General features: G+C 39.0%; 2 protein-coding genes across 2 annotated transcripts; one reads left to right on the forward strand and one right to left on the reverse strand.

The window, feature by feature from the left end:
* The first annotated feature begins 782 nt into the window (after positions 1-782).
* Positions 783-8,199, forward strand: LOC140937319 (heparan sulfate 2-O-sulfotransferase 1-like). The gene is made up of 6 exons (XM_073386863.1): positions 783-1,049; positions 1,964-2,019; positions 2,450-2,869; positions 4,089-4,186; positions 5,086-5,243; positions 7,176-8,199. Exons 1-6 carry the CDS (start codon positions 908-910, stop codon positions 7,403-7,405), a joined length of 1,104 nt encoding a protein of 367 aa, XP_073242964.1. The 5' UTR covers positions 783-907; the 3' UTR covers positions 7,406-8,199.
* An 874-nt stretch (positions 8,200-9,073) lies between these two features.
* Positions 9,074-24,629, reverse strand: LOC140938874 (uncharacterized). The gene is made up of 12 exons (XM_073388399.1): positions 24,496-24,629; positions 24,245-24,342; positions 21,105-21,230; positions 19,692-19,896; positions 18,810-18,945; positions 14,816-14,959; positions 13,307-13,534; positions 12,310-12,454; positions 12,099-12,179; positions 11,610-11,704; positions 11,330-11,399; positions 9,074-10,074 (listed from the first exon to the last, which is right to left on the reverse strand). The coding sequence occupies exons 2-12, from the start codon at positions 24,326-24,328 to the stop codon at positions 10,027-10,029; spliced, it is 1,362 nt and encodes a 453-aa protein (XP_073244500.1). The 5' UTR covers positions 24,329-24,342; positions 24,496-24,629; the 3' UTR covers positions 9,074-10,026.
* Between the last annotated feature and the right edge of the window lie 1,873 nt (positions 24,630-26,502).

Here is a 26,502-nt window from a genome sequence, read left to right on the forward strand (position 1 = left end):
CAGCAGAAACATCTGTTACCTAGTTTTGCTACAAAAGCGTGAATTTATTCTTCGAGAAACTCATAAACATTAAAGTAATACTTTTTCTAATACGTGAACTGTTAAGATAGCAAAATTTCCTGAAATAAGTCATTTTTTCCTATCTTGGCCGTCATGTAAATGCCGCGTCACGCAAAAGCTTAGAAATTCAAGCATACTATCACAGAACCGAGAACCCTTTTGAAGCGAAAATTTGTATGAAAATTAGTTTTCAGCTGCTCTAATGCATCGTGAAGGCAAAAACTCGGTAGGATCGATAGTTTTTTAGAGTTAATTTTTAGTGACGATATGTGAAAATAAAATTAGGGATCACTTGTTCTCCATTTCCGCGTACCTTTAGCGCGTGGCTTCTCGCGATAACCGTCTCCCAAATGGGGGAGCTTCCTCGCAGGCAAAATGAATTAAAGAGTAACCCCGTTATTTAGCCATTTATCAGGCCACTATGAACTACCATGGCCGCCGCAAATAGGCTTTTCGATCTGTCCCTGTTCTTCATTACTTTAGGAACCAGCAAAATCAGAATCAGGAGCTTCTAGTACAGTGGGCCATTCTGTTCAGTTGTGATAGTTATATTTTTTTCATGCAAACAAAGCCAATTTTCAGAAAAAGGTTTTGCACTTGGCCTCGCTTTGAAATTTAGGGTTTTTGGAACTTTCTTCCCCAGCGCTTCCTCTAAATTGCGGTAAGCTGGACACCACTTTACATATTATACTCGTCCCAGACCTTTTCGAGAAAAAGGAAATTTTGTCGCCATACTCGTAATGACATTTTGACAAATGGAAGACTTGATCAATGTGCTTCGTTTGCACAAATAGCTGTTATAAGTTGATAAAGGATCAAAAGCACGATCATTGGGAAGAACGAATGAATGTTGTTTACAAGAGTGGCTTCGCTTTCCTGGAGAATGATCGTGAACAAATGGATGGTGGTAGGATTTCTGCTCGCGCTGTTGATTCTTGAATTCCAGATTCTGCGTTCAAGGCCTTTTACACAACAAATTCATGAAAACGGTAGGATTTCAGATTTAAGCTGAAATTCATTGTATGACTAGCTCCAAGGAAAAGTCTAGTCTAGTGAAAAAATGTTACTTCATGTTTGGAACACAATGATTATGCGTGCCGAAGTACATATGCGAGTCGTATGCTATAAATGTTTTTGTCATCGGGTGTGCGGAATGCTCTTTATATGACTATAATTTAATTCGCGTATTAGAACTTCGTAAGCTCGTAATAAAAGTTATTTCTCTGCAATATAGGGTTAAAAATAGGGCAAGAACGCTTCACACTAAATTATTATTACCATCCAGTCTCCTAGTAAGACGCTTAAGTCAATTATAAACCAGGATTTCAGAAAACAAGTCTCTTCGTATGTTATGATTACTGGGTAGATATTAAGTTTCAACATCCCCGGTATGTTCTTTATCCAGTTTGGTTGTGGCTTGATTTCCCTTCACGCAACAATTTTGAATTGTTTTCATTTTTGCAAAGTCTAGAGACACTTATTGTTCAAACTTTATGGTTGTTGTGCTCCTTTTTAGTCCTATATGAGATTTATTGCCTTGAAACAACTTGATGAAATTATTCTTGCCACTCGATTACAAATCTCTTTGCCCCGTTGGAAAGCAAAGTGCATGAGACATCATCTAGTCTGACGTACCCATTGCATTTTTTGGAATAAAAAAGTTGTTCCAACGTTGCTGACAATGGTGTAATTAAAATATGATCTGGGTTATTTAAAATAGAGGCCCGTAATTATTATATTTACATTTATTTAATATGTAACCGCAACTGAAAAAAAAAAGGTGAGTTTTCCTTCCCTTGCATGTAGCGAGAGGCTGAATTACTAAGGGATCAGAGAGGTGAGATGTGGCAAAAGCGTGTTAGCGTTGTCTGTGATATCCTCATAGTCTTTTGTTCTATTTCAGAGCTCGGTTCTTTACCAGTTGAGGCTGTAAGAGCAATATCAAGTAACATTCATAAGGTACTTATCCTAATATATTGTAAACTTTATGTCAGCTTTCTATTATTTACTATATCTAATTTTATACCTTTTTCATTTTTAGAGGATATTCTTTGATAATGCTGTGTTCCAAGTAGTGAGCCAATAATTATAAATGAATAAATAAATAAATAAGTAAGTAAATAAATAAATAACAAATAAATAAAAAATTAAGGTTGGAAGTCACTCAGGAAGTTAAACCTTGACATGATCCTAAACGTAATTCTTGAAACTTGAAAATGTTATTTTGAAAGTTAAATGTATGTGTCAAGTTTTCGATCATGTTGCTCAAGATGGAAAAAAATATGACATGAACAGACAACTATAGCAATCATTAATCTTGAATAATAATACTCCAATTTAATTTTTGCATATAATCACCTTTTTAATCTGTATTTTCTAATACCGTCAGCTTCCTTTAAGGAGGGATACAATCTTGAACAGTGGAAGTAAAGATGATGACCTTGTGATATTCTACAACAGAGTTCCGAAGACTGGAAGTACCTCTTTCATGGGAGTTGTGTATGATCTTTGCTCCAAAAATAAATTCTATGCTCTTCACTTAAATGTGAGTCGAAATGCTCACGTTATCTCTCTTCCTGACCAAATGCGGTTTGCAAGAAATATTACTACATGGAAGGAGAAGATGCCAGCAGTTTATCATGGTCATCTTGCCTACGTTGAGTTTGAGAGACTTGGTGTGTATAAGAGACCATTGTATATAAACATTGTGAGAAGACCTCTTGACAGACTTGTGTCGTACTATTATTTCTTGAGATTTGGTGATACTTTTAGACCATATCTTCGAAGGATGAAGCAAGGAGACAAAGAGGTAATAAAAAACCTTTGTTGATCATACTAAATAGTAAAATTTAATGTTTCATCTTAATAAGTGAACTTTATGTTTAACAATTACTATACATCTTAGGCCCCACTCAGGCACTGATCTTTTCATGAGCCGACTTAATTTGAATTTGGGCCGACCTATTTTATTTAGACCGGCTGAATTGATGCAGACAGCGATCTTAAATGAACTAAATTCAAAGGGAGAAAGATGCTCAATTCGGTCAATTTGCTTGCAAAATATGTTATAATAATATATGCATTAGGTTCAGCACATGAAAAGTTCAGCGTTTGAATCAATGGTTGAGCCATTCCAAACTGAAATACGTGAAGGCATTCCAAATTGATTCAGACACCAAAAGTTTCATGTACCTGATTCAATGTATTAAGTTTGGCTCATGAAAAGTTATGCATCTGAACCGGGCCTTAATGGCCTTCTCTGATATTTATGCTCAGTTGCTACAGGTCTCTTTTGCTTCCCCTTCCTGTTTTCTCCAATATTTTACTTTAACATAGAAAAAAATCTAGGCCTAACATAGTGAGTATTGATAAGAGCAGATTAACAGCCTGTTTACATGGAGGTGGGGGACCCCAGGCAGTTGAGGGGACCCACTTAGGGTGGGATAACCCACCTGTCCATACAATCTCTCATATGGTCACCCCCCCCCCCCCCCCCCCCATCATGTAAAGGTGATCAAATCAAAATAACAGATTATATGGACATGTGGGTGACCCTACCTAAGCGGGCTACCTCACCTGCCTGGGGTCCGCCACCTCCCTGTAAACAGGCCCTAAGGGTTGTAAGCAAAAGAGTGTGTGGATACTAGGCTCTAAAAGACTCTTGATCCAACATACATTCTTTTTCAAGCCAACAGAAGACAATTTGAAGCAGTGTTTATTGGAAGTGGTCAAATAGGGAATTTTTGGGGTCCTTTTAAGTATTCCTTCTTTGTCAAAACTTACATTGCTGTATTAAAAACAAAGTATATTTAGGAATTCTTAAAGTATTAATCCTTGAGATTCATCTTGAAATTTAGTTTAATATCAGGTTAAAGGAGGGCTGCGAAGAGGGTATTCATTTTTCTGTGACACAAAATAGAAAGCCAGATGGGGGTGGGGAGGGGGGGGGGGGTGGTGGTTAAAAGAAGAACAATGGTGTCTTAAGAGTTATCATGAAAACAATTGAGTGATTAATATTATTTTTTCAGACTTTTGATGAGTGTGTAGAACGAGGCCACCCAGATTGCAAACCTGAGAAACTGTGGCTTCAAATTCCATTCTTTTGTGGTCATGCACCTCAGTGCTGGTGAGTTTGTTGTGTTACTGTGAATCAGAATCTACAGTTGAACTTCATTTGATAAAAACCTCTTTACAATGTAAAGCTCTGATGTCAGTAAAGATACTATAAACATATAACTAGAGTACCAGTTATCATCATCATCATCATCATTATCATCATCGTCATCATCATCATCATCATTATCACCACTATGAGATCATATCTTGAAATGTCATTTTCCTTGAGTGAACAGACCACTTGTTTTCCAAAGAAGAAGGGATTGAGTTATCTCACCCTTTGCTCGTTAGCAATGATCGGCAAATTGAATACGGCAGTGCTGGTGAGTTTGTTGTGTTACTGTGAATGAGAATCTACAGTTGAACTTCATTTGATAAAAACCTCTTTACAATGTAAAGCTCTGATGTCAGTAAAGATCCGATAAACATATAACTAGAGTACCAGTTATCATCATCATCATCATTGTCATCATTATCATCATCATCATCATTATCATCACCATGAGATCATATCTTGAAATGTCACTTTCCTTGAGGGAACAGTGCCACTTGTTTTCCAAAGAAGAAGGGATTGAGTGATCTCACCCTTTGCTCGTTAGCAATGACCGGCAAATTGAATACGGCACTTTGTCAGCTTTTGGGAGAATGGTGGTAGTTTGCCGTAAATCTGCTTACACGTCGCGTGCTATTTCGGACACGTCGGAGTAAGTTAGTATGTGATAGCTGATAAGATGATATTCAATTAAAATATATAAAAGTCAGTGTCAAGTGTCACGCATCCTTGACGGGTTTTCCGTTCAATATTCATTATTAAAATAAGTCATAAGTATATGCTTTGTCAAAGCTCTGCAAGGTCCACGGTTTACAAGCTGGGATTTAGTCAATGAATTGTTTTCATTTTTTTTTCAGGTCTCCAGGAAACAAATGGGCATTAGATCAAGCAAAAAGAAATCTTGTGGAAAAATACCTCCTAGTAGGAACCACTGAGGAAATTGGTGATTTTGTCGCCATTTTGGAAGCAACTATTCCAAGAATCTTTAAAGGAGCCACAAAATTATTCAATGAAGGTAATTTCTGTATTCTCGTGACCTTTAACCTTTTCCTGACAGCTAGTCATTTTTTTTCTAATAAGTGCCCAAACAAAAACCCTTTGCCTCAGTGCTAGGCTACAAAATTCCGTTCCTTTTTTTAACGTGGGTACGCGCGAGCGTATTACGAGTTATTGAAGGGACAGGGATATGCAAATGAGTCACTCGCTCATTCGTAGTAGACGGACTTCGTAATTAATGGGGTCCGAACTTGAGAGTGCGAAGATCTGTCGTTTCCGAAGAAGCACGCGCTCGCCGAAGTTCGATGGGATCAAATTCCTCTCTGAGAGCGTGCATCGTGCGCTGCTAACAGTTTTCTTTGTGGCAAATTTTCTACAGTACGGTTAGAGGTCTTCTTAAGAGCCTGTATGAGCCGGAAATGGATGTGATTTTGTCCATTAGCTTCAAAATATGAAACAGCGGAAATTGAGATAAAGAAACATATGTTTTGCGTCCTACTTCGCAGACGAGTTGTATCGGCTTTGTGTGGCATATGTTCTTTCATTGCCATGAAATGCTCATACATTTTTGCTGTCAATAGCTCGGTTTATACGACTCGATCATCTTTAAACGGCGTTTGCCGGCGGAAGTTCCATGGAAAGGGCATTTTGGCCAAGTGTACACAATCAGCCTTAGTTGTGTAGTGGTAAGGTGAAGTCGCGTCGAGCCGAAGTTCCTGCTCAGTACCTTTTTTTGGTTTGTTTGCTTTTTTGTTTTGTTGTTTTTCTATAAATATATACCTAACTAATTGTTATTTAATAAAGTGCAAGAAACAGGAAGACAAGTATTGTGTTTCCAGAGCAATGAGTATATTTATGCATAAACAATCTCAAGAGCCATAATAGGGGATTATGGCTCTTGACAATCTAAATTTCTATCATTTCCTACAATTTACTGTGGGAAAACCAGAGTTGATAACCATTTGATTATTTTCTAAACAACGTACCCACGAGTTGACAAAAGTCTTCCTTTGATATTTTTTCTTGAACCTGCGAAATCCCACTTTGCAGACAGGCTCTACACCAGCTGGAGTAACTCTGCTGCGGTCGAAAAGATATGCTTACTTATAATAGCGGAGCTCTGGCGCGCGAAGCGCGCCTGCGGAGCACCATGGGTAAGAAAATGTGGTAATCTACCCATCCGAGAAAATTTGGTAATCACGTGACCGTACGCCCGACCGTCCGTCCGCACCACAGGCATACCAGTGTGAAATAACTCAATCAACAGGTATGGCAACCCAAATGCAACTCGACGTTGTTTTGGCGGGAAATCGCATAACCACCCGCGTCTGTAAAGCAGAGGCAACTAAAGAGTCAAAAAAGACGAAACCGAAAAGCGGAAATTGTTTCTGTATCCGTGTTTTCTAAAGCATTAAGGACCATTAAGCTTAGATTAATTGTCATGTTCACACATTTGGAATATAGAGCCAGAGAAAGACAGAGAAAAAGAGAAAAAGAGGAAGGCCAGCGAAACTCAACGATAAAAACGGCAACAGAGATCTAGAGCGAGAGATAAAAAACAAAGGAGACATTTTTTGTTGGAAGAACAACATGAAAAATTTGTAGGGGCGGTGACAAAATGAGAAATGCTAGCGGCCACCAGTGCAAGGAGAAAATGAGCGGCAGTGAAAAAAAAGTGAACGAGAACACGTACGACATTTCCGCTATAAAAAAGTTTCTGGAAGTTTCACGTTGTGGTCGTGCAAAACAACGGCAAAGAAATGTACAAAAAAAGTGTGCTGCACGTGCAAGGTTGCTTTTTTGCTAATTAGACCTATTGTTGTTTTTTCTCCTTTCTCCGGCGTTGCCTTCGCCGCTTAGCATTACACATTACATTAAATATTATCGAGAGCTTCGCTTTTAGCCCTGGCTAAATCTATATATTATATTTTATACTTGTTTTTCATAACAGGTGGAAAGTCACATCTCAGGAAGACAACCTCAAAGAAACCATTAGAACAGTCTACAATACAATACTTCGAACAGTCTAAAATATGGAAAATGGAAAATGAATTCTACGAATTTGCGAATAAGGTTTTTCAAACTGCAAAAAAGAGAGCATTGACGTCCAAGTCAGGATTACCTGAAGCAACAGGAAAACAGTTTTTTTATGAAAAAATAAGACCGAAAGAACCGTCATAAATGAAGATACCATAAAATTGTAGAATATTAATATATAATAATTTTATGCTGAACGACATAATTAGTGTTTCGTAAGTAATGAAGTTACATGAATCTAAGAGGACATAAAAGGTATCAACAGACTAGAAGTTTACCTGTCGGTAACCACGTGCACCCTCACGGCAAAAAAGCACTTTATCTCTTGGACAGACACTGGTGGTTCGAACACTAGGTGCCCGGGCCCCTTTTTTAGAAGGTCAAAGGCCTAAACATTGGGAATCAACTTCATATGTACAGCCATAAACTTTCAAGTTTGAATTCATTTCCAATCTCATTTTTTTCGACACTTAAGCTCAATGAATGACATCTTTTTCTTCGTAGTTATAGAAAAATGGACAAGAAAATGCCAATGAAACGTGATCCCCCTTATAACGAACGATTTCCCAGTTTCTTTGACACTTTGTTATATGGGGAATCCATTGGACGTTTACTCGTTTTCCTCTAGTCTGCCGAAGCCCTGTGTTGAACATTCATACCAACAGTATTGACTGGAGCTCGCTCAAGTTTGATTTGATACTTCCCGAAACAGGTAGGCTAAAGTTACGACCAAGAAATAAAAATTGAAAAATATCTATATAGCTGTATATTTAAAATACCACAAAGTATCACTATAATAGTTCAATTTTCTTTAAATATTTGTCATAATATTTTTTGTCACCGTTTTTATCTCGCACGAACTTTTTAAAACATTTTTTTAGCACTGCAGACTTTTTACGCAAGTTTCTTTTATATTTATGAGCCTGAAGCAGTATAAATAAATAAAATAAAACGATGAATAAGTTAACGATTCAGTGGTTGCACACCTCAAACTGCTTCTTCGTGCACTATAATTCTGTATTAAATTGGAGTTGAAATATCAAGGCAGTCTGCTATTTTTTTTTTTACCGTTTAAGCCCCAATATCCACAGACTAATTCTCTAGTATGATCTCCAAACAATTCCTTGAAGATTTACTTAAGAAAATTAGATCGAAGATAAGAGCATTTCCCGCTTTGTGATCACTTCATCCATTTTTGCAAGCTATTCTCTTGATTGTGCATTGATTCACCTACCCTGGCTCCAGAGGTCCGTTCTGAAATTGGGAAATTTTTGCTTGTGGAATCCGCAAAGCAGGGCTTTGGAATCCGAAATACAGCTCAAACGATTGGAATCTAGAGTCCAATCTGGAATCCAAATACCACTGACAGAATTCGGAATCCAGTAATCTTGAATCCGGAATCCATGGCATGGAATCCAGGAACCAAAACTATCTTGGGGCGAATTGATATTGTTGGGAGAAATAGGCCATTTGCACTAAGTGGTCATGTGACATCGTTTTTATGAAAATGAAAGTCACGTGGCCAAAATGTGATTTTTAAAATTATGAATTACCTCTTTCTGAATACAAATTTTGCACTTAAACTTCAAGAAAATGTTGAAAGATGACGTGGTAACGTTTACAGCACATCTCAGCGTAACTATCAAAAGTTTAACAAGATATAAGCAAAAAGTAGTTTTGGCCGCCATGTTGGACGGCAAGAGTATGTCCTCCAACATGGCGGCCAATACAAATCATACTACTTCATTGAAAAATCAAATCGCCATAAAATATTTCCCTTAAATGCGTTTCCTCTCAAGTTTCGGGTGTAAGATAATTTTTATGTGCTCTGTCAATTTTTGGCAGCATGAAGATTCCAACACATTGTTTAAAGGAAGCATTGGTCACGTGACCTCTTAGTGCAAGTGGCCTATTGCTGTAGTTCACCGACTCTTGGAGTAAAAGGGTTGAATGACACAGTAGGCAAGGGCTGTTTCTATAAAAATACTTTATTTTCACTTTGTGAGGTGTACTCTGTGTACGGATAAATAATTGCACATCTTATTCTTATGCGTTGTGTCTATCTCGAAGTGCTGGTACAATACGTACAAGGGGTGAAGTGGTCATGAGTCAATTGCTTGGCGCAGTTTTGGAATTTGTTTTGCTAGGCTATGCTTTGTTTCATTCCATCCAGCTACAATTTTTGTTAGCTTTATCCGATTATTTGTTTTGGCGCCTTAAAACCAATGATAATTTTGTTTTAAGCCCCCGAGCCAGCTGCCCATATAAAAACTAGGAGCGTAGCGCGAAGGTGAAGGAAGCGAGGCGCGGGGACCCCATTCGCGCGCGTGATCTTCGTCTCACGTGATTTTCAAATGCAGAGCTTCTGTCATTTCCTATGTACTACCTGGCCTTAACAAGGAACTTCAAGGGTGAACCATTAGCAGAAGTTATGGGAGGGGGGTGCGACGTACGAAAAATATTCATACCAGGGAAAATTATTTAAAGAAATAGGGGAAATATTAACGGGAAAAGTTCATGCAGCTAAAAAGATTCCCCACCCCCGCCTTAACTTTTCTGATGATCCTCGCCTTACGTGTTTCTGTGCCAGCTCCTTGAGGTATTTTATCGACATTTCAAATGTCATATCTAATTTCACTTCACTATCCTCGGACAACCAGGGCTCTCATTATTTGCTCTTTTAAATATCTGGTCATCTTAGCTGTCCCTGGATCTCCGAGGATAAACCTTCACTGATACTGTGATGGTTTTTGTGAGGGTCTTTTTTAGTTTACTTCTGCTATTTCTTCAACTTTAACTTGCGTACCGGCAACCTGTTGAACAGAGAGAACATCATGTTTAACCGAAACCTGATAAAACCGAATAAATTTTGTCAATAAATGTAAAATTGGTGATGCAGCACTGACCCAGAATCAGGTATGATTTCGTGCAGAGGAAACCCATAAGTAAGTCATTGTATGACAACAACAGTTGATATTGTAAGAGTTGATAGGATGTTGTAATTTTTATTCGAATATTCGATTTATTGAGTTCTGAAGTGTTTCAAAAGTATGTCCAATTACTTTGGTTTAGCATACGCAACCGACGGAATCAGTTTTTGCGTGTGTGAATGAAAGTGTGTGAAGTGGCGAGGCGGCTCTGTCTCCTCCCCATTCTCCGTACAGCTTAGCAGCTCCTCTGCCAGAACTTTCCCCGCGCGAACGATTCCGCCGGCTACGCAGGCTAACTTTGGTCTTGTACTGCTGCTCGTTAAACCGACTTTCGTTTCAACTAAGAGTTGAATAGATTTCATTTTTCCTCGTTCGCACACATTTTCTCACTTTATACAATTATTTTGATTCTTAATATTTTGATTGGGTTGTGGTTGGGCTGGCCACGGTGATTACTGGGCCAATTTGCGTTTATTTCAATCAACCATCCCTTTAAGAGCCACTGTGCTTCACGGCCTCGGTCAACGTCCTTGTTTCCTTTCCGAGACCATCAAACATAGGGTATTATTACCCATTAAAGTACTGTCATATCATCTGCATTCGGAAGACATAAGCTAAAGTGCGACGTCTAGGAACAAGTGGATAACCATCGTAGCACGGAAGCTATCAGCTCTTTGAGGTGTCAAATTCGCTTGGGCCATCCCACTAAAATGTTTCGTTTCTCATCGCCCGACCGACCCATTTTATTTTTTCCAAAAGTAAAAGAAGGAAAAAAAAATTCCAGATTCACTAGTCAAATAAGTAAGTACGTACTTTAATTTACAAGCACACGATCTTGCTTTATTAACAACAATTGGTATGATGTGATGTCCTTATCTTTAATTAACATCGATACTACGTTTTTTAAAGGCTGTTTAGACAATTGATATTCGAAAAGACCACGTTTTCGAGTTGACTTTGTAACGAGGCTTTCTTACTTAGCAGCCTGGTCCTCCATGGAACCCAGATCCCTTCAAGTGTTCGTTTTTTTTTTTTTTTTTTGCCCTATCGACCGACCCACCATCACAAGGGACGGGGCGATGGGAGACGAAACATTTTATTGGGATGGCCTTGCTGGCACCGAAATGCTCTTAATTACCTCGTGTGCTGGCTTGTATTTAAAATATCTCAATTTGATATCCCTGTCTGGACAGCCCACTCTTCTTAGTCTGCAAAAAGCAACTTTTGTTGGTATTTATGTACAATATCCCACTTCTGACACACTACTTAGGTGTCCCCTATTAGTAGAGGGCCTGCCCCTCGGCTAGTTTTTCTTTCTTGACACATAAATAAAGTTTCTATCTATCTATCAATAAAGGAACCCATAATCTCCGCGAAAGACAAAGACAGTGTTGAAACTTTTCATGTGAGTGTCTTACTTTTTCCCTGTCCATTGTGGTAAATCCTTCAGCGCGTATTCACAATTAAGCACAAGGTGCGATACTCCTACTTGGAGAACTGTCATGGTGATGTCCTGCGGGTCGTTAAAAAAGAGGCAAATAAGACAGTTATCGCCCACGAAAAGGCGGTTCGAGGAGGTTTCGTATTGTCTAGCGTCAGTTGATTGAAAACTCTATCCTCGCATCATAGCGGGAATTGAACTAGTGCCGCAAAACCATGTCTATGTAACAGAGGGAAATGATTCTCCATCCTACCCATTGAAAGTATATGCCGTATTTATGGGGCTTCTGGAATCGAGTCATCCCTGAGAGAAGTTCATTTTTACATCTTCAATGAATGAATTATGCATTGCTTCAGTCTCTCTATTTCCTTTCAGTCTTTTTCTCGGTCTGGCCCAAACTTTCACACCAACTTTGTGTAAAAACAACGCACTGAACCATGCATTAGACACTTCTATTGAACATTACCTGTCCAGGACAGCGATGATTTTGGGCAGTCGCCTCTTCGTTAAAGGGCCCATAGCCAAATATGATATGATTTATTAATTCCTATAAAAGAGTGAAAACAACGAATTAATTTTCAGGTTCATAGATTTTGAAGAACCAGAATTATTAGGAGGCAAGGAATAATATGCTAAAACATCAACAAGCTTTTTAACGTCTTTTTTATCCTGCTTACCTTATTTTCAAAACGAGAAGGCATAAATGTGTCCGGCTGATCGAATATACTCTCGTCTCTGTGCGCCATGTGCACGTTTCCCACAAGAAGCTCATCTTTTCTTACTCGAAACTTTTCGGAATCTGTTTCGAGATTTAGGTTATCTCTGTTGTAATAAACAAAAAGATAACTTAGATTTTATGGGCTATATTTTTAAGGCTAGGGCTAGAGATGGCATTTTATGTCCTATATGGTCAGATCAGTTCCCAGAACACCTGGCACTTCAGAGTGCATTCGGGATGTTCTTGACTCAACACTCAAAGACAGATATTTGCATGGTTGATTCAGATAAACGGAAATCAGAAAAATATTGTTCAAATGAGGCCTTAAACTGCTGTTAATTAAAATTAAGAATAAAAAAAAATTGTAATCCAAGCTTTCGCCAATCAATGGCATCATCGGGGATGAGAAATTATTCCGCATGGGGCTATACAAAATGGATGAAAGGTAAAATGTGCAAAAGCGTAAAAATGACGTAAAGTATGTATGAAAGGTATAGAAATAATAAAAAAATGAATAAAGTACAACGGTCTACTTGACCGAGTGTCTCAGGCAAAGGTCTCTGGAAATTCAAAAAAATAGTCTCTAAAATACTTAAACATTCTTAAACAAATGGTCTGCGAATTCTCTACTTTCTTTACGGGAATTTAGGGTAGGATTGTGCTTTCTTATGTAAAATGCCTCGTAGAGGCTTAGATTTGTGGGGTCGTTTTCGCTCATAATAACCAGGACTTCATAATCTTTGTTCTGGCAGGCGGATAGTAGCTACACCGTACCACGATTATTAAACAGAGCCCGCATGCGCGTCTTTGATCGTCTCCCTAGTGCGCATGCTCGCGATGCAATCATGTGGGTCCAAGGGAAAGTACAAATACTACGCAGTGCACCGTATAATCTTACTCTTGAATGCCTTAAAAAGTGTCTGACAGTATTTTCGAGAAAGGATTGCACCGCTTACCTTGCTCGGCCAAAGAAGACCGGTACTGGTGGATGCATGCGTAGGACTTCAAGGATAAAGTTTTTCAAAAGTGGCATTTCTTTTAAAGCCTCTTTGCTGAATTCCTGGCCATTTGACATCACTGTTATAATTTGGCTTTTCATTCTATCTTTGTATTCGTTTTCTAATATATATAATCTTGCGATACACGTTCGCAATGCACCAGACACTCCACCATAGGCGTTGAAACTGCAATAAAAGAAGCAAGAGTTATCTTTCGATGGAAATTACTAAGATGAAAACAATTTTTTTTATATAACTTACTGTAGGAAACGCAAATTACTTAGGCGAATGTACATCATCATCATCATCTAATGTCGATTTCAATACGGAGTCACATTCACATTTACAGTGGTCTTCCAGTGAGCAGCAATTACAATAACTCATGATCTCCTATTCTCTTACTTCTATTGGGAGTTTACGCCAGAGGACCCTCTGTAGTGCAGGCTATGTTTTCCTATTTGTAACTTAGGTTTAGGAACATAGGAGTTAACTGATGAATTTGTTAGGTTATAAGAGTGAACCAGTCAGAGTCATTCACAAAAATATTTCTCAGATACGGCGGGGAAATGTCATGAGTTATTTTACATTAGAATAGCGAGTTGTCTTACTTTTCTATCTTCTAGTACCTCCCATCCCAGTTCATCCAATAAATATTTAGATCGCGTTTCATAATTTGATAAAGTCACTATTCTAGCAGCTCTATTTTGGCGTTGCTGAAGTTTTTCTAATAATCCTTTCCCTATATATCCCCATACACAGCTGGAGTAATCAAAATAGAGCGCGATGAGAGCTTTGTACATGGTTTCTGTAGTATTGGATGGTATGGTTCGATTTACACGCCTTAGAACAAAAACCAACAGGCCTGCTGATATTCTCTTTGAAATCTCATCAATGTGTGTTTTCCACGAGAGATTTTCATCAATTGAGATTCCAAGAGATTTATAAACAGTGACCCTTTCTATGGGTACATTAGTAACCTTAACTTTGAAGTTGTCTGACAGTAGTTCAAGTTTGGAACGACTCTTTGGTATTTTTTGACATTTAGAATAAGCTTATTCACCTTAAGCCATGTCTGAATTTTGTTTAGGTCAGAATTCATTTTCACTAGTAAGGTATCAGGCATGAGCATCTTCAGCTGCGCACGTTAAAGTGGTGTCATCCGCATACATTCTGGGCCTTGAGTACAGCTGGCTTAAGGGAAGGTCATTTATGTATAGAATAAACCACAGTGGACCAAGAATTGATCCTTGACGAATTCCACACGTTAACATACAGAAGTCAGGAAGCCCTACTTAGACATCCGGGAGTCAGATGTAATTATATCAAATACTTTTCTACCTGGAATTTTGAGACTATGGACAAAATGATGTGCTGAGATAACGATTAAAATAAATCTCTTTGGCATTAGTGTTGCACAGTACTAATTACTTTTATAAGCGTTATCTTGAAAAGTACTCAGTTACTTACTTGAGCATGAATAACATATCCATCAGGGCTTGTTCCTCTGAGATTCCAGCCTGGACTCCGACTCGGAGAATTTCTGCCACAGCAGGGCTTTCTCTGAGGGCTTGTTTTAAACAGCTAGCTGCTGCCAGTGCGTTCTTTAAGGTACTGAGAAAGAAAAAGCAAAGTGAGGGGGGCGTAAGGGGGGTACGAATACCGCAATACCGCACGTGGTAGCGCGAGAATACCGCAATACCGCATCAAAATTTAGCCAAATACCGAAACCGCAGTAACAAATGGGAAAAAGTTGACGTTGTCAATACTACAAATCCTCCTTTCAAATAGAAATAATACTTTTATGTCAGTGTTTCCAAATCAAGGTGCGTCGATGTCAAGCGTACGATAAACATAAGATCATCGCACTCGTTTAGCTTTGTTTATTACATGTATACGTTTACATAAATGATACAACAGGAGTTTTCTGGTATCACTTTATATATTACTGACCTGGATCATAAACGGATGGAAAACAGTTGACTCTTATGAGGTTGTTTCAGATTCACAATTAACTCGGTTCTGTGTTGAGGGTTTCAAAACGACGACCCGGCCTGCCTTTTGGATTCGAAGGGCACACAGTACACACTAGCCTGCGTAGCATGGCGGTTTTGGTTAGGCGCGCTAAATAATAAGTCGAAATAAGGCGGTGTCACAGCGTTTTGGGCATCCCCGCGTTTTGGGCATCCCCATTCCCAAATCCCTAGAGTTTTGGGCATCCCCTTCTCATATTACTGCAGCGTTTTGGGCATCCCCCGGTACCCTCCCGGGATGCCCAAATCGCTAGTGTTTTGGTCATCCCCTCCAAAAAAATGCTGGATTTCGCGGGAAAATCGAAAACGTTTTAGAGATGGCTTCCGCTAAATATAGAAATCTTTTCCAGTATCTTAAAAAGAAGGCTTATCCGGAAGGCTTTACAAAGCAAAAAAACGACTCTGCGAAATTTGCCAAAAAGTTGGAGTATGACTCAAAATTAGAGTCCTTGTTCTAGGTGGCCAAGGAGAAGGATGGCACAGCGCTACGACGAATTGTTCACCGAGGAAGAGAAAGCGAGGGTCTTCGAAGAGTGCCACTCTGCTCCTTTTTCTGGACACGCCGGCCGCGATAATACTTTTGCACCCTGTGAAGGTTGTTCCCAAGGTGTGGTACTCGGTCGGAATTGATTTAATAGAAGCCCCTACTACATCTCAAAACGGCAACAGATTAATTTCTTCTGTCCGGTAGGTGCAAGAGGCCTCTGTATAAATTGTGTGACAGCCTTTTGTGTGTCAAGTAGCGCTGCGGGGTTAAGTTGTACAGGCCTCAAATGTCATGCATACTATGAATTCAACACCGCAAAACGCAGTTTTATTCATGTTTGTCTTTTGATTGTTTTGTTTAGTATTCTTGTTTTTGGCTGTATAGAATCAGACGATCGCAGCTGCCGGCGATTGCGGCATGTCTCGCTGGTAAACAGTTCTATTAAATAAAATTGAAGCTTTGCAAAAAATGAAGCGTTGTACAGCGAAGGGATGTTATGCGGTTGTAAATTTCAATTTCGTCCCGTTTTGAGCCAACGTTTACTGCCTATGGGTTTTTTTCTGCGCAATAAACCCGGCGAAAAGTGTCAGACGATATAATTCTAACATGCATCTACACTATTCAGCCGTAAATTCGTGATTGACAATCCCGACTTTTCCCCAGTCTGAAATAATTTAGGCAAAGTCTAAGCGATCAGCGTTTTGGGCATCCCCCACCGGGGATGCCCAAAACGCTAGGGATTTGGGAATGGGGATGCCCAAAACGCGGGGATGCCCAAAACGCTGTGACAGCGGGCGCGGACGAGGAGATTGGGGCAGGAGCTGCTTCGCCGCTCACAGTGGTGCTGCCGACAAAACCATCTAAAACTGCCATGCCCGGGGTGGGGGGGGGGGGGGGTACTTAGGTTAATATTTGGTTGGTATGTGCCGCTGGCCTCTCAGAGCCCCTACCCCATTTCAGTCTATTCTGTGGCCAATTATAGGCCCCATCTTAGTTATTTGAACAAATATTTAATTTTCGCGATCCCAACTTCGTCACTTTCTATTTTTATGAATTGACCTTGTTTTAGATAGTCTGCTACACAGCCGTTTTTAGTGTCGTTTTTAGCGTTGCGTGACGACACTAAAAACGGCTGTGTAGCAGACTATGTTTTAGATTGAATGAAGAACACTTTACTTTTCATCTACCATACAAACATTCTGGTACCTTTGCTAACCGTAAATATGACGAACTGTCTTACCCCAAAAAAGCAGAAAATGTGCGAACCCATTCTAAAAAACTCTCTGAAAATGCGACCCCATTATAGTCAATCCAGTCGTGAAAATGCGACCCCATCCAGCGGCACATCCTCATTAGCCTCTTATCAGGAAGTACCCCCCCACCACCACCCCCTGGCTGCTATACTACGTAGGGTAAGCACACACGAATACTAGTACATTCTATATTCCTGCATGCACAACGAGAAGGACAAGTAGTAATTTTTAGACCACACCATCTTTATAGATTATCTTTCGACACTACGCAATTATAATTATCTCGCTGACCTCACTATTTGCTGGAATATCTGACTGATCACTTAGTTGACCCTCTGGATAGCTCTATATTGTTTGGCGACTGGCACGAAAGTGGTGGTAAGATTGGTATAAAGGAGGTTAACCAAGCTGACTATTCCCACAAGGTCCATGAAGTCATAAATAATGCGACATGTTTGCGTATCATTGGAGGAAAAAGTTAATGTCGTTAATCATATCAAGTATTAACTGAAATTAGAAGCCATACGATTTGTCTGCACTGTTTGCGCAATACAATCTCCGACTGTGCACACAGGTCACGCAGGCTAGCCAGGGAGACCTTTTAGGATTTGTATCCTCTTGTCGTGAAAAAGAAGCAGATCACCGCGACACAACGATTTTTTCACCGACTACCGCGGCGTAAAATTTAAACTTACCGCAAACCGCTTGGACTCTCAAAACCGCAATACCGTACTTTGAAATAAAAATTACCGCAACACCGCACCAAAAATGACCCAATACCGCAATACCGCAAACCCTTACGCCCCCCTCCAAAGTGCAAACTATTGAGAATAGGAATCAGCTGTGCTATCCGTTGGTTATAATTTTACTAGTTTGCAAAATGTCTGAGAAACTCCTCCATTGAAAGTTTTCATGTTAGGAGTTAAGGACGATCTTGGAGTCGATGCAACCGTGATGCCGGCATGTATGAGTAAAAAGCTATGAGCATATATGCGAAGTCTAATACGAAAACCATCCTTGGCCTGGGACGCACAGTGTTTCAAGCCCTTCTGTGACTGATTGCTCAGAGGGGATCATGAACCTTATGGAATTCGAATAAGAGAATCATTTATCAGGTCAACTTGGATTTTGGTGATATGCGCCGTGTAAATTATTCCGTTTTCTAGACAATGCTTCCATTGTAAACTTTCAGCTTGTAAATGGAAAAAAACAAATAATAATGATAACATTTAGCTTTCACATAGTCCACCCTACCAAGGTACAGAGGAGTAAACAAGAACATAAACTTTTCTACAAAAGGTGTCTCTACATTATAAAGACCGAACTGAGGAAGACTGAGCAACAAATCCAGAATGCTTCTTTTAAGCATTTTACCTTTCTCAGAGTCTGTATTATTGAGTCCCAGACAAAATACTCAAAAGTAATTCCAAAATGGAACTCTCTTTTTATCATTTGTTGCAAAATTATTTTTGGGATCGGAAAGCTTTCGTTTTGATTTTTTTTTCTTTTGGCTACCGTTGGGATTACTTTGCCTTATATAAAGAACAAGTTTTCTTCTCTACTTTTTTTACCATTTACAATGAAAGCAAATTAATGCGAAATTACCCTTAATGGTTTTGATTATGTCTGGTTTGTGTGCTTATTCATTTTTTAACTTTATGCGCTGCGTTAACTTTATACGGAAAACAAACCTTCCTTTATGCCAGCTTCCTTTCAAACATTTGTACATCGAATTTGGATCTACTCTACATCCAAAGAAAGCTTCCATGAAAATGTCACTCGTTAGATTCATAATGCTCAATTCCCATTTATTCTCCATTTTTTGATCTGTAGATAAAGTAGTATAGCGAATAAGTAAAAAGATCTGGGATACAGGTGGATATTCTTGCAAGCCGCGAAGAAGAGAAGAGTAGAAGAGTAGGGAAGAGTATTGCTGGTTTTCACATGACCTCATCAAAGTTCGAACAAAAGAATTATCAATCCTGGTGATTTTTTACTTTCTTGAAATATTAGAACGATTAAAAAGCTGGTATTTGTAAAAATTTTCACTTCTAAACGGTTTTTCGTTTTGTAGTACAGTACGCTTGAATTTCTAAGTTTTTGCATGACGAGACATTTACTTGGTGACCGAGAGAGTTGTCATATTGAGGAGAATTATACTATCTGAACAATTATTGTGTTAGAAAATAATAATATATAACTTAAATTTTTATGAGTTCTTCGAGAGATGAACTCACACTTTCGTAGTGACCGATGTTTCTGTTGGTTTCTGCCCATCAGCGTTGGTACCCTCCGTATGGACACATAGTGTATCCATGCAAAGCTCCATAAATAGTCTGAATATCGGTAAATCATTTCTGCGAATATATGTCTCATATGGAAAAACGTACCGGCCTGAATTTTGGCCGCGAGTATCTTTGTGTATTCACCTCTTTTCATTTCCCAGATTCTAGACTTTATACATATTGAGCGTTTATTTTTTTATGGCGTGACAGTGAAAAACCATCATTATGTTATTCTCCGACATGATTTTGTTCTATGCGCTGCAGAAAGAAAAAAGAAGAAAAAAATACCTGCATTTTGCCATATCTTGGAATATTCGTTGAAGATTCTGATACTTGTTTCAAATATTTTGTTCCTCTGAGCTATTTTGCAAATCTGCATAAGGAATGTCTTTTGTTTTTCATGAGGAACTCCATTTGAAAACATTGAAGGTGTATAACCATCCAACAGAGAAATGTTATAATTCAGTCTTCCAAAAGCAGGCTCCTTGTAAATCTGACAAACAGAAAGGTTGTCTTGATTATTATGTTAGTTGAAACCAAAGTGATATTAGCGTAGGAGCTCCAGACAATCGAATCGCTAAAAGGCACCTATGCATTATTAAGGCCGACGCTATAGTCCTTGTCCATAAGTACCGTAAAACAGTACAGTTTTTACCTCTCATAAGCAAACACCCCTCCGAAACGGCCGGAACGTTTTTACACCTGACACCTGATTGAAATCATTTGTCGAGGGCGTCCTCTTAAGGGAGGTTCCACTGATATAAAATTATTAGTAACGTACTAAATTGGCGCCTTACTTCACAAACTGGAACGACGTGTACCTTCTTAGGCTGGTTCACACTCAGTGCCGGATCCAGACCTTGAGATAAGGGCGTTGGGGGGGGGGGGGGGGGTGGGGGCGGTCATCCAGACCCTGACTGAAATAAGGGGGAGCCCGGTTTGCAAAATTTTTTTTCGGCCCTATGGGTCTTAGTCTGGTCTAAAAATAAGTACGGGGGGTGGGGGAGGGATCCGCCACTGACACTAGACGACACGAAAAGCTCTCCGGTATAGTATAAATACTTATCTCATATGTGACTCTCCAATTTCGAGATCTGAGCAGCACGGCTTCGAACCGCTACAGAAATCGAGCCAAAATCACCTTTCTTACAGTGTATGTATGAACAGAAGAGAAGACCTATCCGGTATTATTTTCGCGCCGGCGCAAAAGTTATCCAGTATAGTGTGAATAGAGCCTTAATCAATCAGCCTTAATTAATAATGTATGACATCGCCCCCCACCCCCCCCCCCCCCATTTTAATAGCAATAGATTCAACAACTAAAATAAAAACTTGTAAAAAATTCTCTTGCTGGTTGTCTTGTAAACGATGTTTGAAGGAGATGTATTGCACATGTGCCATGTCTAGAAGCCAGTATGCAATTGCCGGTCTGATGCCAATTTTCATTTAATGGCGATGTTACAGGTCGAAAATAAATTCAGAATAAAATTTTTTAACCTAGGTTGATTCTCCATTTCCTTTGTCTCCTATTCCTAGTTATTCATGAATGAGGGGTAGGAGAGAAAGGAAATTGAGAATCAGTCAACGTTAAAAGCCTGAATTTAATTTTTACGTGTAACAGCGACACTTCATGTAGAAGACACGCTATACCGTTAAAATTAGATGATTTTAATAACAGGCAAAGACCTTTAATTTACCAACCTTATCCATGTCAAAAAGGACTTTGATCCCCGTTCTGTCACAGATGTGGACTCCCTTGACACCCATGTTCACCCTGAAGACCGATCCATATTTCTTTTTTCTCTTGTAAAAGTATCCTTGGCCCGTCTGAATAAAATAGACACATATTAAATAACGAAACAAATGAAAAATAAGTACTTAATTGTAAACCTGGTTGTAAAATTCGCAGGTATAATAAAATTAACGTAACATCTGACAAAATCACATTTAATATTCATGGTCACTTCATTTATTCACTTTTTGGTTTTCTGGATTTTATTAAAAGTGACACTAAGGTCCAAACAGAATCCGTCTTAGTCGTTGTTAAGTTAACCGCAGTAACGTTAAGTTAACCGCAGAATGCAACGTTTTCTTTTGGTGTTTTGCTGTTTTGTGGCTTACTTCTGTCTTTTCAGCAATACAACACGCCTAAGTTTATTTTCAAAATTTATTATTATTATTATCATAGTCATTATATTATTATTATTGGCATAAATTGTAGTTGACGAGAGGCCATATGAGCTTTCCTTTGCAATTGTCATGAATCAGTATATATTATGCATATAAAGGAACTATTATAACGATTCTATCTAACCAAGCAGACAGAGGATGATTGATGACCACTGAATTTGAAAGTGAATCCTGGCAATTAGCGTCCAGTGTCGAATGGGTACACGCTAATTATTTTGTAAGTTACTACATATTGACTCAATAGGCAATGTTCAGGTAATTGTTTACTTATTATAAGCAGCTATAAAGAGGGTCTATAAACCTGGCAAAATTCATAATTTGTAACAGGAATTTTCAAGATCGGCCCCAAGACGGTAAGACTTAGGAATCTTTTAGTGGTTTTCACGACAAGAACAACCAAGAAAAATTGAATTAATCATAAAATGGCGAAGTTTGTCTTTGTTAGAACTAACGTCACATACGAGTAGTTTGACGTAATTGAATATATACTCAAGTATTTTTGAAACAATTGTTTGTTTTTCAAGTAAATCAAATGCCAATCAATAACTTTCTTGAAAGGCCTGGATATGCATAACAGTGCCTGTCGATTTGTAGACGGAAAATATCGCATTGTGCTGTTTGACAATATGTTGCCAATGTCTTGTTATATATGGTTGCTATGCCGACCCTACCCGCGCCCGGCTGCTTAATAGGCTCTGTACGTGGTACAATAATCTTTGGTAGGGTTGGAGGAAAGCGATTCTGTAGTATCTTGAAAATAAAACCTTTATGAAATTTGCGACCCTTTTGATAGCATTCTACTGAACATTTTTTAACGCTTCGATGGGTATTAAATTAATGGATGGAGAAAACAAGTTCGGATAATTAAATGACAACAAAGTCAGTTGTTCTTTTGTGCTCGCACTAAAAAGTGGATCTTACGTAATGGGGAAAAGTGCCCCGCGTTTCATCCATTCAAGGCTCGGGAAATTATTAGGATTTGGACAAAACGCAAGTGAACTTATTTCCTAATCTCACGAGTATACCATTTAATTATCACTATATCATGGGTGACGAATTACGTTCGCAGTCGTGGATTTTTGACATGTTTATGTCATTGTAGTATCGATCGAAAACTCCGCTCTCTCCAGTGTTTAGATTTGGCTTAAGTTCAGAATTTTCAGAATGTTTCAGGGGCACCCAACGAGAATATAGTTCAAAACCACTTAAACATAGCATTGTTAAACGTATTTTAGTATTTAAACGGTAGATATAGGCGTATTTTTATCCCCTAAAAATTTTTCATCTGTTCGGATTTCCTAGCTGAAAGTCTCGAGATCCGAAAATCATAGGGATCAAAACTTACCTTTTCGAAAATTTCAGCCAGAAAAAAGGCTCCCGAAAATTCTAGGTGAGCCTTTTCGAGTAAAAATCCGTTAAAAATGGGCAATTACACCAATTTTTAGATGTTCGAAAATCATAGGAGAGGTAGGCAAGCAAGAAATTTTACAAAAAATGTTCCGAACATTCTAGATCTCAAACCGTCTTCCGAACAGATATTTTTCGAAAATTGACGTTGGGTGCCCCTGATGTTTCAACAAAATGCCTGTTAGAATCCTTCTTGATGTGCTCTTTCATGTGTTTAGATGTGATGATGATGGTAATAATATTATAATAGCAGTTGTTTAGAGAAGAAGTGGAGATGTAGTAGTAATAGTAGTAGTAGTAGTAGTAGTAGCAGTAGCAGTAGCAGTAGCAGTAGCAGTAGTAGTAGTAGTAGTAGTAGTAGTAGTAGTAGTCGTCGTCGTCGTCGTCGTCGTCGTCGTCGTCGTCGTCGTCGTCGTCGTAGTAATAGCAGTAGCAGTAGTTGCTGTAAATTAAAAACTAACAAATCCACTTGGACTTTGTTTATTTTAGAGGTACATGTTTGTCTTTCGAAAGATAATTCGCTTGGCGGAGCGCTGATCATTGTTACTAAGCATGGTTTTTAATAAAACACAACGACTTTATCCAATACAGTATACCTAAACCTCATATGACTCGTACATTCTACACTAAAAAAATTAATTTAAGGCCAGCGTACAATGGCTTAGTTAAGCTGATTTTGTACACTGGCTTTTTTGGCAATGACCGACACAGAATTGCATTTTCGATTCGTAAACAACGAAAACAATAAAATAATTTTATGGCGGTTTCTTGTTTACCTTGGTAACGACAGACGTACGTAGTTCAGTGATGTATAGCCATTTCTTTAGCATGTATAATGACGTTTGGTGCCACAACACAATAACGTGGGATCAAAAAATCATGACATGAATATGACGACGCTAAAGTCACTATTTTCGATTTGATGACGCTATAATCTAAGGCTGTTAAGAAAACTTGCAAGGAATAAGGGAGATTTCAAATTTAATTACACAATAAAATAGTTACACGACGTTTCCCAGTGTACAATGTTTTCAGTCACGAAGAAACAATGACAAATCTGAGCTTTAAAACTTTCATCAGTAAAGAGCAAACCGCTCATTTATAAAGTGCCTTATTGGCCCTTAATTCTAAGTTTGTGTTAAAGGAAGCAACACTAAAAGACGTAACTATCTTTCGTCTTCCCTCGAACAAGGACAATGTAAATTACAATCGAATATGCCATTGCAGGGGAATTTAGTACGTACCCTGATCAGTTGAAAAATATGCAGAAACTTCCATCTATCCTGCCCAGGAACTTCTTTCACATCACAAGTAGGAGAAACTTGCATAGTGCTGTATAGAACTTCGCAAAATAAAAGAAAAGAACACTTGAAACTTCGCTGAACTTGTTTGCCCTTGTGTTGTCAAGGCACAAAACTGCTGCACATAACTAAGTAATTCACACTTAACATTGAAATTCCCATGCGGTTTGCATGTTGTAAAATGGTCCTCTTACCTGACGTTCGAAAGATCTCAATTGGTCATTATCGATTATGCAGGCATGATTTTATTGCCACTATGTCCGCAATCTTGTGACAAACTTACACGCACCATTTGCAATCTGTTCATTTTTACCCTATAAACATGATCCGAGGGGTGACAAAATTTGCATTAAAATTACTCCCTCTAGTGAATACGTAAAACAACAAAAGAAATTTGCAATTCAAGAAAACAGTTGTTGCGTAAACTTGTAATGCGGATAATTAAAAGCAACCCACTCGGATAGGACGCTACCGCTCCTATGGCTTCTTGCATTCAACTGCCGAGACAAACAAATACACAGCCTTAAAACTGACAAAGTCACTTGAGTCCCTCAGTAGAAGATACATTAACTGAAGAACTAGAACTAAACCAAGCGCTTGCTACTTTAATGAGGAAAAAGGAAAAGACATTTGTGTTTTTTGAAGCAGGAAACTTTACTGCTAAAGAAATTGTTGTCGCTTGATTTGTTGTTGTGTTGTTGAAGTCAAGCCAATATATGAGTGAAAGAAATAATAAATTAGAAATAGAATTTAATAGAAAGTTTGGAAAACTCAGCTTCTTTAGGACCTCAAAACTAGAAAGGCGATCTGGCAATAAAGAGATCGAAAGCTTTCAGTATAATCATATAATATAAGAGGCTCCGCCTGACGGATTGTTCGCATAACTTTGAGTGTTCTGGAGGAACAAAGAAAATTTATGAATGCAGAGTTTTCGTCGCACGCAATTGCGATATGATCACGACATGAAGTACTTTGTGGTAAACTTTTCTAATAAGACTAATAAGCGAGAAGTCTGGACTTGTTGATATGCATTACTTATGCATTCAAAGTATCTAAATAATCGTTAAGCAGATCATACATGTTATTGCCTTCTTCCATACCGTGGAAAAACGTAGTGGGGGATAGTAGCTCGGGAGCATAATTACGTTATTAAAAAAATACACTAATGCAACATAAATAATTGCCATAGCAACACCCTTAAACTAAAGAGTATCCTGCTGAAGCCCTAGGGGTGTGCACGGTTTTGCGGCAAACTGTTGTTGGTGCTACTGTTTCACGGCAGTACTGGGGTAAATGGAAAAAGGGACGGGTCCACTCAGGAGACAGTCGGAGCCCCAACTGCTTGAAAGCCGTCAACACGAATGACATCGAGCACCCTCTTTGCCGCGCGCCCTACTCGTTTTCCAGTCTTATGCCGCCGATACACCTGCAACATGGCCGCCGGTACTGCCTTGGAAACTGTTCCGATATGAGCTAGAACGGAAGAGGCCGGCAACATTGGTCATCCCAGTCCTTACCGCCGCCATACTTGCGAAGTTGACGTTGACTCGAGTTCAACTTCGCAGGCATGCCAGCGGTAAAGCTCTGCTATGGCTCTAGTTGCCGGCGGCGGATGTTCTCATTCCACCGATGGCTACGTCGCAGATACATCGCCTGCATATGAGAACCGGGTTTAAGCTGGCGCTTTTAGAGGTTTTTTTTAGAGGTTTTACTGCATTAGCAATGTACCTGGTGTACTATCTCAATGGCCGGACTTAGCGTAGGGAAGAGAGAGCGCTAAAGGAAAGCATGCACGTTAAAGTGAGTACAGAGCGCGGGAAAAAAAGCGCCAAGCACGACCGTGAAAAAAACAGCCCTAACATGAGTTTTTGATATGCCTTCTTTTTAAAAGGATTTTGCTATGTCTGTATTAAGATTAATACGCTCTGCGTTTCGATTTGTAAGGCCCAGGCAAAACGCCGAATTCACACAAACCAAAACTGATTTACAGTTAGGGTCACTCGAAATTGTTAAGTTCCACCGCTGGGCCAAACAGCTGAACTTAACAGAACCTTTGTTGCACGTTTTTGTCACATTTGATTAGGACCGATAAGCCAACTGAAATCCATCAACGTCGCTGCAAAGTAACGAAGATGTGGCTCCGCAAAGTCACGAAATTCTACAGACGTTTGTTTTTAGTGTGAATCCTCACCATACAAACA

The sequence above is a fragment of the Porites lutea genome, chromosome 5, assembly GCF_958299795.1.
Source record: "Porites lutea chromosome 5, jaPorLute2.1, whole genome shotgun sequence".
In the NCBI taxonomy this organism is placed as follows: Eukaryota; Metazoa; Cnidaria; class Anthozoa; order Scleractinia; family Poritidae; genus Porites; species Porites lutea.

Excerpts from the sequence above, each read along its gene's own strand:
- LOC140937319 (XM_073386863.1), top strand. The coding sequence starts at position 908 with ATGTTGTTTACAAGAGTGGCTTCGCTTTCCTGGAGAATGATCGTGAAC. Across the intron at positions 1,050-1,963 it reads ACAACAAATTCATGAAAACG|AGCTCGGTTCTTTACCAGTT; the intron begins GTAGGATTTCAG and ends GTTCTATTTCAG. Across the intron at positions 4,187-5,085 it reads GGTCATGCACCTCAGTGCTG|GTCTCCAGGAAACAAATGGG; the intron begins GTGAGTTTGTTG and ends TTTTTTTTTCAG.
- LOC140938874 (XM_073388399.1), bottom strand. The coding sequence starts at position 24,328 with ATGCAAGTTTCTCCTACTTGTGATGTGAAAGAAGTTCCTGGGCAGGAT. Across the intron at positions 19,897-21,104 it reads TCCTTTTTGACATGGATAAG|ATTTACAAGGAGCCTGCTTT; the intron begins GTTGGTAAATTA and ends TCTGTTTGTCAG. Across the intron at positions 10,075-11,329 it reads AATACAAGCCAGCACACGAG|GTTGCCGGTACGCAAGTTAA; the intron begins GTAATTAAGAGC and ends TCTGTTCAACAG.